Source organism: Cynara cardunculus, assembly GCF_001531365.2.
Source record: "Cynara cardunculus var. scolymus isolate 2C chromosome LG 8, CcrdV1, whole genome shotgun sequence".
NCBI lineage: Eukaryota > Viridiplantae > Streptophyta > Magnoliopsida > Asterales > Asteraceae > Cynara > Cynara cardunculus.
The window spans coordinates 17,116,009-17,131,439 of record NC_037535.1 but is presented as its reverse complement, the minus strand read 5'-3'; the positions used below and the strand labels follow the sequence as shown (position 1 = coordinate 17,131,439).

At 35.7% G+C, this 15,431-nt stretch overlaps 2 protein-coding genes and 1 non-coding gene across 4 annotated transcripts; 1 reads left to right on the top strand and 2 right to left on the bottom strand.

Annotated features, from left to right (window-relative positions):
* Window positions 1-821: 821 nt before the first annotated feature.
* TRNAY-GUA lies at window positions 822-916 on the bottom strand. The gene is made up of 2 exons: window positions 880-916; window positions 822-857 (listed from the first exon to the last, which is right to left on the bottom strand). It is a non-coding gene; the product is annotated as a tRNA-Tyr (tRNA).
* A 1,741-nt stretch (window positions 917-2,657) lies between these two features.
* Window positions 2,658-3,941, top strand: LOC112517358. Its single transcript, XM_025124759.1, has 3 exons — window positions 2,658-3,276; window positions 3,384-3,533; window positions 3,645-3,941. The coding sequence occupies exons 1-3, from the start codon at window positions 2,662-2,664 to the stop codon at window positions 3,906-3,908; spliced, it is 1,029 nt and encodes a 342-aa protein (XP_024980527.1). The 5' UTR covers window positions 2,658-2,661; the 3' UTR covers window positions 3,909-3,941.
* Window positions 3,942-4,178: 237 nt separating this feature from the next.
* On the bottom strand, window positions 4,179-9,831 carry LOC112516109 (protein tesmin/TSO1-like CXC 2). Of its 2 annotated transcripts, none has more exons than XM_025123111.1 (10): window positions 9,593-9,831; window positions 8,394-8,554; window positions 7,653-8,283; window positions 6,982-7,451; window positions 6,797-6,871; window positions 6,344-6,518; window positions 5,837-5,932; window positions 5,690-5,756; window positions 4,978-5,134; window positions 4,179-4,728 (listed from the first exon to the last, which is right to left on the bottom strand). In XM_025123111.1, the coding sequence occupies exons 1-10, from the start codon at window positions 9,683-9,685 to the stop codon at window positions 4,380-4,382; spliced, it is 2,274 nt and encodes a 757-aa protein (XP_024978879.1). In that variant the 5' UTR covers window positions 9,686-9,831; the 3' UTR covers window positions 4,179-4,379. The 2 variants fall into 2 exon arrangements, with proteins under 2 accessions (XP_024978879.1, XP_024978880.1); XM_025123112.1 differs by having other exon boundaries at window positions 4,978-5,116.
* Window positions 9,832-15,431: the final 5,600 nt, after the last annotated feature.

The window sequence follows — 15,431 nt, the reverse complement described above, 5'->3', positions numbered from 1 at the left end:
AAATTATCATGCTATCACGAAAATCATTTAGTCAAATATTCACGTATAAATTTACCTTAGGTAATAATCAGGATCTGGTTATTACAAGTTTTTTAAAATAATTACAATAAGACTTTAATATATATATATAAGTGAAGATAATAAAATTATAATAATAATATAAATAAAAAAAATATTACATAATACATGTCGAGTATACAGGCAGAGTATTAATGTAATTATATAATATAACCTAATTAATATGTATGTATATTAACTAATAACAATAATTAAATATAATATATTATTAAATCGATTTGATATATTATGGATTTTAAAGGACAACACAATTCCCAAACATTCAACACTCTCATAAGGAGATGCCATTAGCACTCCCCTTCTTTAATAAATAAACTATTGTACTTATAAAAGTTGGTTACCTACATGCTTTTAACTAAATAGAAGTTACATTAACCAACTAATAAAAGTTCGAAGGTTTATTTATTTTTAGAAAAAATTCAGGATTTTAATTATTAAAAATGTGAAAATTTAACAGTTTTTTCATTAAAAAAATGATTCAAATACTTAATTATTCAAAAATAGAAAAAGTTTAATGAGTTTTTATTAAAAAATACAATTTAGAAACTAAAACATTAAAAAATAAAAAAATTTATTGGATTTTTTTTTCCAAAATTTAAACTTCGTATTTTAATTATCGTAAAACAGGTTGCTTAGGTATCATGTTGGTGAAAGTTAATCCCCGATGACCAAGTAATTTATTGAAAATAATATTTGGAAAATATTTTATTAAAACAAAAAAAAAATAATAAAAAAATAAAAAATCCGACCTGCCGGATTCGAACCAGCGACCTAAGGATGGCTTTGAGACATTATCACCCACTACAGTCCTCCGCTCTACCAACTGAGCTAAGGTCGGTTTATGTTCCATTTCACCTAAGCGATTCTTTATTCTATGTATGATTTGTCCATTTCAAATGAAATATCGATTAAGGGGAAGTTTACCCAAATGCTTACTCGGGTAAGAGTTGTCACCCTCACTTACCGGGTAAGACTCTCCATCATAATCATCACTCTTACCAGGTAAGATTCTTGGCCCTTGCCATGTTAATCTGGTGAGAAAAATTGCCCGACAAGCACTTACCGGGTAAACGTTTAATAAACGACCCCTTAGACTTTGTATCATTTGGATTGTCTATATTGACAATATTATTAGTTAGATGAGTTACGAAAGTAAAATCCTAAACTTACATTTAAATCGTAGTATAATGGGGAGGGTCTCACCGAAGAAGGCGGATTATCGGTAGTCGGAGTGTGAGGGGAAATAAGACGTATGAACGGTTTTCTGTAAAATAATTAAATACGTAACATTATTTAATTAAAAAATAAGTGAATTATGCTTTTGGTCTTTATAGTGTGTCAAAAATTATGACTAATGTTTTTATACTCCATTAATTACGGATATCGTCTTTTGGTATTTAATTTCTTCTTGTCATGGTCCATCTCACTAACAAAGAAACCGTTTATCAAACACTTACCCAGTAAACACTTGTTGGTAAAATTTAATACTATTAATTACTTACCAGGTAAGATTTTAGTCCACCAAAACGGTATCATATGCAACAATTTACCCGGTAAGCGCTTACCATGGTAAGAGTTGTCGCCTTCACTAACCAGGTAAGACTCTTGGTCCTTGTGTCGCTCTTACCATGAAAAATGGGTTCACCCAACACATTTCTTGCAAACATAGATGGAGATGTATTCTTTCAAGGTTCAACCAGTTAAAGGTGGTCAAAGTCACTCTGTCCAACCAGGTTGATTCCACTAGCACATCACACCCAAATAGGGAGACCAAAGAAAAAGAGGAAGAAGTCAATTGAAGAAATAACTGAAGGAGGAAAGAAGCTTAGGAGAATTGGAAAAACTGTAAGGGTAAACCAATTGATACACAACACATACTTCAATCTTCTATTCTGTTTTTTTGCTGCTACTAGGTTTTCTTTAACCTTGTTCTTAGATTTCAATAAACCAGATTTTATAGTCATTGCTCGAGGAGATAGAGGCCCTTCATACCAGCTAATGAATCCACAACTTGTTCCCTATCAAAATCAAAATCAAAATCAAGGGTTCTAACAGTTACGGTAAACCACAAAAATGTAAAAATGAGAAAATTGTTACCATTCTTGAGCAACAGTAGAACCGTCTTCCTGCATTTGTTATTGTCCATGAAGTTTTAATGATGCTGACATCGAACCATTGTTGGACAGGATTTGTGTTCTTGAAGCAGGTTCGGGAAGAAATCATGTGAGAGAAGGAAGAAAATGAGGTAAAGATTAAAATGAAATGTTGGATATGCATTAAAAAGAGAGGGAAACACCAAAATGACGAAATTGCCCCTCATGTGAGGGGCACGTGCATTCATTAACAGATGGATTTAACAGGATGTTGGTGAGAGGGACTCAATGAGTGAAAAAATGCATTCCAAAGGTACCAAATCTACATTTATTTTGATTTTGGGATCAATGTGTAAAAAGATGTAAACCACGGGGACTAAATCCGTAATTTACTCTTTATTTGCGGATCTTATATGGCCGTTGAAGTTCAAATTTCAAACCATATTCGTTCGGTCTCTCTCCGGTCGAAGGATTTCAACCAAATCGGAATATGAATGTTGATCGGAAGCTAATGGCAACCACCGTCCAAACACCCAAATCCTCCGTAAAATCGTCGTCCACCAGGTGCTTGTCTACCCGTTGCCGGAGAGACGCCAACTGCAAGTGCGATATCTGCATCGCCAGCTTCAATGCGACCCTTGATTTATTGCCCATGAGCGTCCAAAGAAGCTCTCTCACCAGGTTGTCCTCTTCAAAACCATCTCCTCCTCAAACCCCTATTTTCTGCAATCCTTCAACCGACTCCACTCCTGAATCTGAGACTTCTCGTCTGATGGTATCTCCTCCCCTCAATTCAACGCTCCGGACTGATTTTCGTCAGAAGATCAAGAGGAAGAAGATAGAATTTGGAGATAGTGTGATGATGATGAAATGGTTTCTTGTTCTATGCTTGATTTTGATAACGAAATTTGGGTTTTCATTTGTCACTTCTAGAGTCATGAAAGCCAAATTGTCCCTAGAGATAGTAAGAAACCTGAGTGAGAAATCACAGGGGTTTCATGATGTGAATGAACGATTAGAGTTTTTGAATGGCGAACTACAAGATCTTGTTGGAGATGGAGTCCCAGAATCTAGCTCTACAAATCCTAATTGCGAAATAGTTCAGGTACCCCTTGAACCTATGTTCTTCCATACTTAGATATAGGTATGTATGTACGTATATGTTTTGCGTGTGGAAATTTTGTGATTAATGAGGTTTATGTGTTTGTTTAGGATGGTTTGATCCTGAGATCTCGTTGTCAACTCTACAAATCTGGGATGGAAGAAGTGAGTATCTGGGGATGGCCTTTGCAGACTGCTGGATTGCTTACAACTAAATTTGCTTCAAGATCATTCACTATCTTGTCAGGAAGAGTTACAGAGGTAAACTAGTTTCGATTTTTCATTTTCCCTCTTTCTAATTATGGTAAGGTCATTCGATTTGAAATTTAATAATATTTGCTTACGCAATACCCATACTTACATAAATGGCAGTGGTCGAATGGGGAGTTGAGTTGTTTGATACGAAAAGCAAACACTTCCTGGGAACAAGAAAAGTGGAGTGCATCGTTATGGCGTTTAGATGAAAATACTTGGATCCTCGAGTACAAAAGAAGCTTTGTCTTTGATAACGCAAAACCATTTTCGTCAGCAATGGAGTTCTTGAAATTCAGGATGATGAGTGCATTTCAATGGATGAAGCAGTTGTGGAGATTTTCTCTTTGTTTTGTAGATGGTAATCACTTAACTCCTACCTGAGAAGATATTTGTGTTCTCAAAACCAACTAACTTTCTGATATGATATGTTGTGTTTAGTTACTAGTTTCAACTTTCACTTCTTGTTCGGTTCCTTGAATTTAATCAAATGGTATAATGTTAAACCAAACCAAACCAAACCAAACCAAACAAAACAAATGCAATATGTTCCACATGAGACAGGTACTTCTCAGTTCCTTGAATAAAATGAGATGGTACAATGCTAAACCAAACCACACAAACACGGTATATTTCACACAGAGACAGGGGCTTGGAAGATGGTACAATATTGACGATAATTTATGTTATGATAACAAACAGCAACTAAGAATATCATATTATTATTTTACAAGCAGAGTTGAAAGGAGAAAAAGCAACCATACAAACTAAAAACATCAAAAAGAAAAAGAAAAGAAGACTACACAGTAACTAAAGAAAGAGAAGCCATATATATGCCATATGGAAGAAGAAAGATCAGTGCTTGGGGGTGAGACAAGGAAATGAAGGAATGGATTGCAGGATCAACTTCCTGCTGCTTCTTTGTCCAGGGGCAGGTGACAACCCCATTCCCATGCCCGAGTGCGGTGGAGACACCCGCTTGCTATTTGGGGAACAAGACTTGACACCGCTGATAGGGGAACCACCATTCTCTTCCAGAATCTCAGGTATCACATCTTCACCCACTGTCTGCAGTTGCTTATCCGGCTTCCCTCCACCTTTGAAAGGATTTAGCTTTCCAAATCTTTGACTGGATGATGATCCGATCGCAAGAAACGATCGTGGTGGCTTGCCCTTTGAGGGGATTGGCAACTGAATAGATTGCCTAAAGTAAATATATATAATTAGTTATTTTGGGGGGTTTAAGTTCTAACATGATAATCCCTCAGTCCCAGAACAAGTTTCCACATTTCTATTTTAGATTGTCCAAAAATAAGTTTAGTAATTTATTTTGAGATGGAGGGAGTAAAACAACTTTCAGTCATCACTGACATCATGAAATTCCACAGGTGCTATCAACTTTTAAAAAGTATGAACCATAGAAAAATGAACAGCATGTCATGTCTTCTTTTACCTTCCAAAACGTGAAGGTGTTGCAGGAGTAGCAGAAACCGGCTCAGCTTCATTGTGCATCGCCATTTTCTGTAAGCTTCCATCAGTCACATTCCCTTCACAATCATCTACAACATTGACTTCTAGATCCATTTCTGAACCTATAAAAGCAGAGCCACCTGAATTAAATCCAACATGGAACGACCAAACGTCTACTAAGATGCATCAACTTCAACAATACCACACAAATGAAATTTACTTCCATTCGACCAAAACAATGCCTTCACATTTTGAGATGCAAAAAATCAGTCATACTTTGGAAATCCTTCCTACAAATCCTTCCCACTCAAAAACATAATGCAACTTTACTATGTATATTAGAACGACTGAACATCCAGGTTTAGAGAGAAAAAGAAAGAACGGAAGAGAGAGTGTGCGAGAGTTTAGAGCAATAGAATCTATTTCATTTCAGTAATTTGAATGATACAGATCTGTTTACATTAGTATTCATACTTCTGAACAGATTTAGCTCTCACCAATAAAATATGCCACGTGTCATAACACTCGAACAAATATGACTATTCAACTTTTAAAGAAAAAATAAAAAACAATATCAAAAAGTACAACACCATAGAATAGAAAGAGAATTGGTGTTAAAAATGTAGAAAACACATTAGTTTGACCCATGAACAGAGTAGTGACAGTGCTTATAAGTTTACAAAATGCATGCTTACCATCTTTGCGACCAAATGTATTCTTGCACCCTTCGCATCTGCAGTTGATGGAGCATCCAACACCACCCTTTAAAAAGGAACCATGTAACCTATATTAGTCTTTTGCACAACACTAACAGCGCATAAAGTACAGCAAGAGGGAACAACCTGATAGCATTCACAGTATTTCTTCAGGCAACCAGATTTTTTGCAATTGCATCCTCTTTTATGTCGAGCTGAAGCTGGAGTGTTGCTAGATTCATCCTGTATAATGAAAAACAGTCATGATATGCATATATACAGACCCAACATCAAATGGAAACCTGCTAAATGTTACAAACCCTGATAATCATTAACCAGTTTCATAGATGAAACAACAAATGTAAAAACCAACCAAAGTCATCCAATGAGTTTGATTTCAAGCTATGATTCATATTGATTCACATGTAATGATCTTTAGTGTATGAGTGTGTGTTTCATGTATAAACGTATTTTTGTGTTTTTTTCACATGCAAAGCATCCCATGACGTTTCATTTATAAAAACAACACATACAAGATGATTTTAATGCATGATTTCTATCTTTTAGACAGTTTCTATATAATTTGGCGCCCGCGCTATATATGTATGCATGTATAATGAACTTCACGCTCATCCTCTTAACGTGTGAACCAACCTCTTGCATAGAATCAGAGGTTTTGATCACTTTGGGAGCAAACGCAAGAGGGTTGCGGGATTCAATCTGCTTGCGAGTTGCAAGCACTGTATCTTCATGTATTGGTTTGTTGAAACATTCTTGACATGAACATGGCTCCACACAGTAGACACCAGCAGCAAAGCATTCACAGTAACTGAAATAAGTTGTCCAGAAGTCAATATCAGAGTTACAGGTCACTTCAAATGTTGTACATATTTGATAAATGATAAAATCATGAATTAAATAAGTATTTTTGTTAAGAATCTTTTACGGAAAAAACGGAACATTCCAGATAATATATAAAACTCTGAGATGGAAGTTATAGAAATTTTGGTGGGACAGTGAGAATAAGTAATTATGTTCCCCACGAAACACAATCCTTTGGAACGAAATTCTGCTTGAAGAAATCTTATAGTGAGTTATAGAACTTACAGCTTCAAGCACTTTGATTTCTTACAGTTACAACGCTTGCAAGCCTCCGTTTCTCCAGCATGTTCCACTCTACGCCTGCAAATTAAATAAGAATATCAAACACGGAACTAATGAAATAACTAACAAATGCTTAGCGAACTTAAGTGTTACACACCAAGGAAACTATAAGGGTTCCAGTAACTTGCCTTTTCTTTCTTGGACTAGTTTGACTTAATTCTTCATTAACTACAAATCCAAGTGCTTTGGAAGCATCTTCTGCAACAGATGCTCCATGTTGGGCGGTCCCTATGTCCTCCGAAGAGGGTACATCAGTTAGAGGTTCTTGACCAGAATCCATGGAACGATAAGCAGGAGGAGGTCCAATAGTAAGTTGTCTACCAGAGCCCGAGCTTTCATGTTTAACAACTTTGTGATCCACCAAAGTCGAAGCAAGAGCATTTAGATGCAAACCAATTCCAGGTAGAATACATCGAGAGGAATCATTACTAGTCCTCATTGGAAGTAAACGGTTATCATTGGGAAGAACAGTTTCATTGGACTCTGAAACATTTAGAGAACTACCACTAGAGACTTCCTCTAAGTGCTTCCTCCGAGACCCCATCATCTCAAAAACTAGACAGCGTCTTCTCATGCCGCGGTATAAATTTGAACCAACCTATAGATATACAAAAAACTGTTAGATACAAAGCTATCTTTATAAGAATATAAGAGAAATAGACTTCTAATACATAACCGGCAGAAACTAATGCTAATCTTATCAATTCAAGCAAATTATGATATGAATATGTGAGACAGAAGTTTGTCATATATGATCACATGAATGAAATAAAATTTGGACCTATCTTCGAAATCTTACCTCATTATCTGCATCCTCAGCTGTCTCTCCGGCCTCAAAATTGTTTATAGAAGTAGTAGCAAGTGTCGCATAGTTTTCAGCTGCATTCTTCATATCTTCATGCTTTTCTGAAGGATTACCATCAGAAGCTTCTGGTTTTGCAATTGTAAGCGAAGTAGGAAAAGTTGTAGGATCTAAGGTGTTTTGACCAGGGCCCTTATAAGGCACTGTATCACTAGGTGAATCAAAATTAAGCAACTCTGAAGCATCAGAGATCAAACTATCCCAATCGCATCCTGATACTTCTTTACTATGATGGAGTGGATCTATCCCTTCAATCTCTGTTCCGATTCTCAATGGGCAATTTGCAGGACCATTATTAATGAATGGAACAGCTGATGCTGATGGATCATCCAATTTTAATCTATTCATTGTGTCGGGGCTAACAGCTTCATAGCTCAGTTTTCTTGATTCAAGATTTGAGCACCCATGTGATTGCAAAACACAAGTTTCAGAAACAGAATTAGCGGTATCAAAATCCCTTTGCTGCCTTAATGGGTTTTGGGCAGCGTTTAAAATCCCTCCACTGATTTCAGCTTTCTTTGCCTCTTCAGAAGTAAGTTCAGGTTTTGATGGATCAGAAAACTGGTGCCTGAAAAGTGAATTTTTAACATAATAAAAAAGGTATATTAGTGAGAATAAACGAAATGAGTTGAATTTGGTGCAGCATTGATCTTTTATCAACATGCTTAGTCCCATTACCTTCTTAAGAATCTAGAATCTTTGAGAGAACTGACATGAGGTGAAGTGAAAACAGACGGAAGGGATGCAAAACTTAGAGAGCTGAATGTCTGAGTAAAATGCACAGATTTAACAGGCTTGATAGGTGAAAGACTGTTGATATAATTGAAGACGGGCGAGTCCTGCAGGAAAGCAAGAAAAATCTTCATTATGGCATCTAAAAGAACAACTGATGCATTTTCCTGAAAAAGACAATATACCATTGAAACTATTACTGAAGAACAGCATCTACATTTCAAAGAAAGATTTTAGAATAAAAAGAATAGAATCCAGATGCGTTAGCGGACTTATACCACATATAATGCTGTTTAGCCCAAATCTATTTACAAGACCAATACTCTCCGTGTGAAAAATCACTACAAAAGATGAAAATGTGAATGAATGCAGACATAAACACAAAGAGGGTTCAAATAGGTCTCCAAGAAAGATGAATCAGCCACACAGAAGTGATGCATGTAATTCATTCATTTACTTATAAATCAGTCATGCATACAAAAAAACTGATTCAAATTAGGCATTAAATTTAAGAACTGGTAGCAGAGAAACTAGTTTTGTCTAGTCGACACAAGAAGAAGCCAATTCTGGAATTCTTAAACCTAGAAAAACAAAATCAGAAATTAAGCACACAGTTGCTAGAACTTAATCCAGATACTGCATACATCTCTATAGATCTTGGGAACAAAACTTCCCAAGATATCAAAAAGAATAATTGACACCAAAATTTCGTCCTGATTACTAAATTTACACTGAAATTAACAAATAAACCCTAACCCTAAAGAACAAGTAGATCCCTCACAAATGTTGGTCAATCTGCCATAAAACCATACTGAATAAGACGGTAAAGAAGAAACCCATGAAGATCTCAAGTAATTAACATGAAACAAGAAGGGTAAACCAAATTCATCTAATTGATTCTACCCACAAAAGGCTAAATTCCCCCAAACAACAAGAACCCTACTAGAAATCAAGAATCAAACTTGATCTGAGACCAATGGTATGAAAAAAACATGAAATTGAAAACCCCCCCATGAAAAATCGACAGTCAAACCCTAGAAATAGAGTGAAATCTGCACACCAGATTCAGAAACCAACCCATAAGAAAAGAAATCTCCCAATAACACAAGCGAAGAAGCAAATCCCAGAAATATGAACCAATTCACCTCGAATTTAGACAATGGGTTTGCGATTTGAGTTCTCTCTGGTGTATCCATGACAACACCCCTTTCCTTTTCTTGATCTTTCTCCTCACCCATCTTCGACCGACCTTAATTGAGTGTAGGCTGAAGCCTCCTCCCCCTTTCGGCTATCGGCTTTTGTTTGTTTTTTTGTTGGTCTTGTGGCAGAAGTGAAGATGAGATTCAAGAAGAAGCGGGAAGGGCGGGAAGCAAGTTTTTATTTTTTACTTGATGCTGATGAAACGCAGGCCCACGCCAGGCAAGATGTATACATATAGTATATATATATATAGAGAGAGATACACACACACACACAGAGAGTGTTGGTTTTGGTTATAAAAGAAATGTAAATGGTGGTAAAGTAAAAGGTAACGTAAACTAATGATGATTTGCAATAAGGGTTGTCAGAAAAATGAAAATTATTTAACCTTAATTAATTAATCATCCAATTTATGTACTTGTCTTGGTTTTCTTGTTTACTCGTATCTTTATAATCCACTTGGTTTCTTGTGTCCGTCTTCTAATGCATTGACTATTATTAAGCAATATTCTAACCTCATGTTCTTTTTACCTTTTGCTTCAAACACAATTCTCACCATTTACATTTCAGTACTCCTTTTGTTTTTTGATTACTTGTTTTCTTATTTGTCGGGTATATTTATTAAAGATGTTCACAACTATTCGTTTTTTTATTTGTGTTAAAACTTGTCAGTAATGTAATATCTTTGTATAAAAACTTTAACTCTTATTTATATTTTAATGTATAATCTTTTGAATATTTATGGGGGTGTTTGGTTCGTAGACTCTGAATGAATTTGATGGTTAATTGGGTTTTATTGACTAAATTTTATTTTCTTGTTTGATTCATTTTTTTTCATTAAAATAATCTTTAAAATCCTACAAATTTCATAATTTCTTAGGAGTTGCATGGTCTTTTGATGAAATGGACTTCTGTAGTTTTATGATATCAAATATGTCTTTAACTCTATACATCATGATCTCATAAAATCCCATATGACCATCCTCGACCACCTTTGACAACTGTTAAACTGAATCACCACCGATTTGAACAACCGCCAACCACCAACGACTACCACTGATCTGAATCACTATCGGGCACCGCCGACCACCACTCATCTAAACCATCGTCGATCATAACCACCGCCGACTACTACCAATCTGAACCACCACGGGCCACCGCAGATCTGAACCACCGCTTTATCTGAATCATCATGGACCATCATCAATCTGAACCACTGTCGACCACCACCATTTGAACCACCACTGACTACCACCGATCTGAACCACCGTCGACCACCACCGATCTGAACAACCACCAATCTGAACCACCATCGCCCACCCCCGATTTGAGCCACTGTCAATCTGAACCACCTTCGACCACCGTCATTTGAACCACCACAGAACACCATCGATCTGAACCATTGCCGACCATCGCCATTTGAACTACCACAGACCATCACCGATCTGAACCATCGCCGACCACCCCGATCTGAACCACCACGGACCATTGTCATTTGAACCACTGTGGACCGCCATCGATCTGAACCACTACCGACCATCGCCATCTAAACCACCACGGACCACCACCGAATTAGCTATTTTACATGATAAAGAATTGGCTATTTTGAGACAATATCGAGTTAGTAACGGCGTTTGATTTATGGTTATATATGGGTTGTATATTTTATATTATTTTACAAATTAAATAATTGTTTTATTAAAGTATTTTTAGTTTTAAATAAATTTAAAATTTTCAAAAAAAGAACATTTTGGTGATTTAGCAATATTTAATTGCAATTCCAAAGCTATATTCTTTGAACCAATCAGACAGATTCAAATTCCTTAACAGGTTTCATTCCAATACCGGTCAAACAAACATGTGGTCAAATATGATAACTCTCCATTCCAATTTATTCAAAGTTAAATTCTTTTAACAAATTTCATTTCATCCAAAAACATTATATAAACGTTTTATTCTCAAAAACATATAATAAATGATGAGATTCAAATTCAAATTTATGTATTTATTAACCAATATTCAATACTTGATATTGTTTATTTTAATTTATATCTTTTTCTTTTTAATCTTATACCTCTCCTTTGTTTTTTATTTTATCAAAGGATAAAATAGTCATTTTATAGAAATTATTTTCAGAATAATACATCTTTTCACGAACACCCAAACAAAAAAAAAAGACGAAAATTATACAGTGAGAAAGATATTTAACAACTCGTAAAAATGTAATATTCTACTTTATAATTAATTTTATTTTATTTATTATTACAAATAAATAAATTTTACTGATTTATGTGTTGATATTTTGGCTTGTTTTGTTTTGTTTTTATTTAATGATATTTCAAATATTCTAATGGTTTTTGTTTGTTATTGATTTGTCATAATACATAACTTTTGGCATTTTGTTTTCATGTCAAAACTTTTTAACATATGAATTAAATAATATATTCAAGTTTAAATATATATATATATATATATATATATGTGTGTGTGTGTGTGTGTGTGTTAGAGGAAGACTTTGAAATGCAGGTTTCATTGTAGACAAATATTTGGTAAAAAAAGTCAATACCTAACAAGGAAAAATGAGAATAAAGTATGTATACCAACTTATCATACATGTTAACATGGATATTGATTAATTGACTCAAAAACAACCACTAGATCAAATCCATAATCTAAGGATGTCAATCGATACATCGGACTTTAATACGTACAGGATTTCATCCAATTTGGACCGACAAAAATGTTTCATTTAGATGATGCACGATCAAATAGATTGATCAATTGAAACAGGTCATGTATTTGGATCTATCTTGGTCAAATCTACTTAAAGCAATGTTTTAATACTTTGGTCTTATTGACCCAAAAAAGTAGATGAAACAAAAAGGTAATTGAGTCAATTGTAATTGGACGATTAATAAATTGTGACATGTGAATCACGTGACAAGTAGTTTATGGAAGAAAAAAAAAACTAGTGGTTTGAATAGGATTATGCTCTCGTATGGAGTACTTATTAGAGATAAAATAGTATCTAGTGTAAGATCCCACATTGATTGGGGAGGGGGATAATGTTGCCTTATAAGAGACTTAATACCTCATTTATCATATACGTGTTTTAAAACCGTGAGTCTATGTGTGTGGTCAAAGTGGAAATATCTAATGCGGTTAACCTTGGATATTACAAATGGTATAAGAGTCAAGTTTGAGAGATTTAAGTATTTTTTTTCACTACCTAAACTTAAACTTCAGAGGGATGTCTTGTAGAGGGTGTTAGAAAGAGTGAGTATGATAGGGTGAGGACTCTCATGTAAGGTAATTTCAAAATCACATTTGGCCAATGTCATTCTGAATTTACAGGTGCATGTATGTGCTTAAATACCTTGTTAGATTCTCCTTATTGAAATTAATCGTTGTTTGTTATGAATTGCATAATGGATCATGTCGCGGTGCTCGGGAATGACAACATCAATTACCCTCTACTTAAGATCACACCTGAAGAGTTAAATGTACCAGTGGTTGCCTTGGTCAACTGTAGCCGCCATTGGGGACGTGGAATCAGAGACCCATAAGACAAGAGGTCACTTCTCGCACTAGAGCCCATGGACGTAGAAGAGGTCGAGGGTGAGTTCTTGTTGGTAACCTGGAAGTACTTGTTGAGCTGATTGATTCATTCTATGATAGTTTAGCCAGTGTGAGAGGTCGAGGCGACGAATGGGGACGAGGTCAAATGCAAGATCCGATTTATGCCACCCAGGAAGACCTAGCAGTTATAATTGGCAAATTGCAGATACTCTACAAACTTTGTTAGGTCACCATCAAAATACCAAAGCGGGGGAAATGGAAGATAAAAAGGATAACGAATAGATTAAAGTGAATAGACCATTTCGTGCTCAACGGGTTAGACTGGTTATGACAAATTCTCCTGCAGCTACTCCCATACGTTGCAGTTATAAGATGTTCTTATCTTACAAGCCACTGATGTTTTTGGGGCATCAAGATAGAGTCTTAGAAATGACACGGATACAATAGATTGAAGTAATTTTTGACTCAAGCAAGTGTGTGGATAGGAATCGAGTTATTTTTGTAGTAGCTATGTTGAAGTCTGAAGCACTACTTTAGTGGGACATTGTGATAGCTTCCAAGGGCTTGAACATTGTGAAGGGGATGTCTTGAAAGGAACTCAAGATCGAGTTTTTAAAGAGAAATTTTGTCCGAAGGCAACAATGATACAGTTAGAAGAGGAGTTTTTGAGATTGGAACGGGGTAGTATGATGGTTCAAGGATATACATCTAAATTTATGAAAAAAAAAATTATTGTTAAGTTCTACGTGTCGACGGAGACCCGACGAGTAGAGTAATATATTTGGAGTAAAAAACCTCAATTGGAGAGTTATCATGACAATGAACCCCATGAACTTCCAATAAGCAATTAATGTGGCTGAGATAAAAAAAATGAGAATCATCGACAGCTAACAAATAGGGGTAATTACAAAAGAAAATGGGAGGGGCGCCATTTGATTCGAAGATTTGATAGTCGTACGATTCAGAGACAAGGTGACAGACCCTGTACCAAACACAATCGGATTCATCGAGGAGAGTATTTTTTAGAGGTGACGACTTGTTACAAATGTGGAAATCTGGGTCATATTGCAAATGAATGTAGATCATTAAGAGTTTGTTACATCTACAATTCCTCTAACCATTTTAAATTAGATTATTCACAATTGAGGGGAAAGGGGAATACTCGGTACTGGGGAAGTCTAGGGAGTAAAAGAGAAGCCAAGAAGTGGAAATACCTAAATCAAAGGGGTATGTGTTCCAAATGACGACAACGGAGGAAACACTAGATGTGGTGACATGTACAATTTTGATAAATTTAATGTATGGTAGAGTTCTTTTCGATTCTGGTGCAAATCATTCATTTGTGTCTTCTATTTTCACTGGGTTCCTTCGAGCAAAAACCAAGTTGTTGGATCAAACATTGGTGGTTGAGACTGCAGATGATAATCATGTGACTGCAAATGAAGTGTATGATGATTGTATCATAGATGTGGATGGGTTTCTATTCCCTTACAATTATTTCTCATGCCATTGGGGATGGATAGTTAGGATGGATTGGCTAGCTAGAAATCATGAAATATTATTTGCATAAGAAGATGATTCAGATTAAGTTGTCGTAGAAAGGAACAATGGTAATTTACAGGGATCATCGGGAACCGGATTCGTGTGTTGTGAGGATGTTAGGCTCCCAAGGGGGGGGGTAATGTAAGATCCTACATCGATTGGGGAAGGGAACAAATATTGTCTTATAAGGGGCTCGATAATTCCTTTATCAAACGTGTTTTAAAACCATGAGTCTAGGTGTGTGGACAAAAGTAGACAATATATGTTACGATTAGTTTACATCAAGAGACTTTTCCATCATTCTATTGCAATATTAAGCAAAATAGCATAGGGATACATGAGTGTTGAGCCTCATTTAAAAGAAGGTGTTGATGATAAATAACCACTAATAAAACACTTAGTTGATCATGGGTTTAGTTGTCATTGTGCCACATGCGGGGACTATCACTGATGACCTTGTCCCTGACTTGAAGCCTTGCCTTAACGTTGACATCCTACATTCGAAAAGTTATTCTTGACGTTAGAGTACATTCCCTGGAGAAATGTAAACTGTTGATCCTCTCTCTCAGTGATTTGATGATAATCCCTTTTTCTTTTCGATGTATTTCTGTATCTGTAATTTCAGTTCCAGCGATCATACACTGAGCTTGTTCAGTGATCGCT

What these genes read in the sequence shown, in the direction of transcription:
- LOC112517358 (XM_025124759.1), top strand. Translation starts at nt 2,662, where the DNA reads ATGAATGTTGATCGGAAGCTAATGGCAACCACCGTCCAAACACCCAAA. An exon ending in CTAATTGCGAAATAGTTCAG is followed by an intron (nt 3,277 to 3,383) that starts GTACCCCTTGAA and finishes GTGTTTGTTTAG; the next exon opens with GATGGTTTGATCCTGAGATC. An exon ending in TGTCAGGAAGAGTTACAGAG is followed by an intron (nt 3,534 to 3,644) that starts GTAAACTAGTTT and finishes CATAAATGGCAG; the next exon opens with TGGTCGAATGGGGAGTTGAG.
- LOC112516109 (XM_025123111.1), bottom strand. Translation starts at nt 9,685, where the DNA reads ATGGGTGAGGAGAAAGATCAAGAAAAGGAAAGGGGTGTTGTCATGGAT. An exon ending in ACCCATTGTCTAAATTCGAG is followed by an intron (nt 8,555 to 9,592) that starts GTGAATTGGTTC and finishes GCTTTCCTGCAG; the next exon opens with GACTCGCCCGTCTTCAATTA. An exon ending in GATTCTAGATTCTTAAGAAG is followed by an intron (nt 8,284 to 8,393) that starts GTAATGGGACTA and finishes TTCACTTTTCAG; the next exon opens with GCACCAGTTTTCTGATCCAT.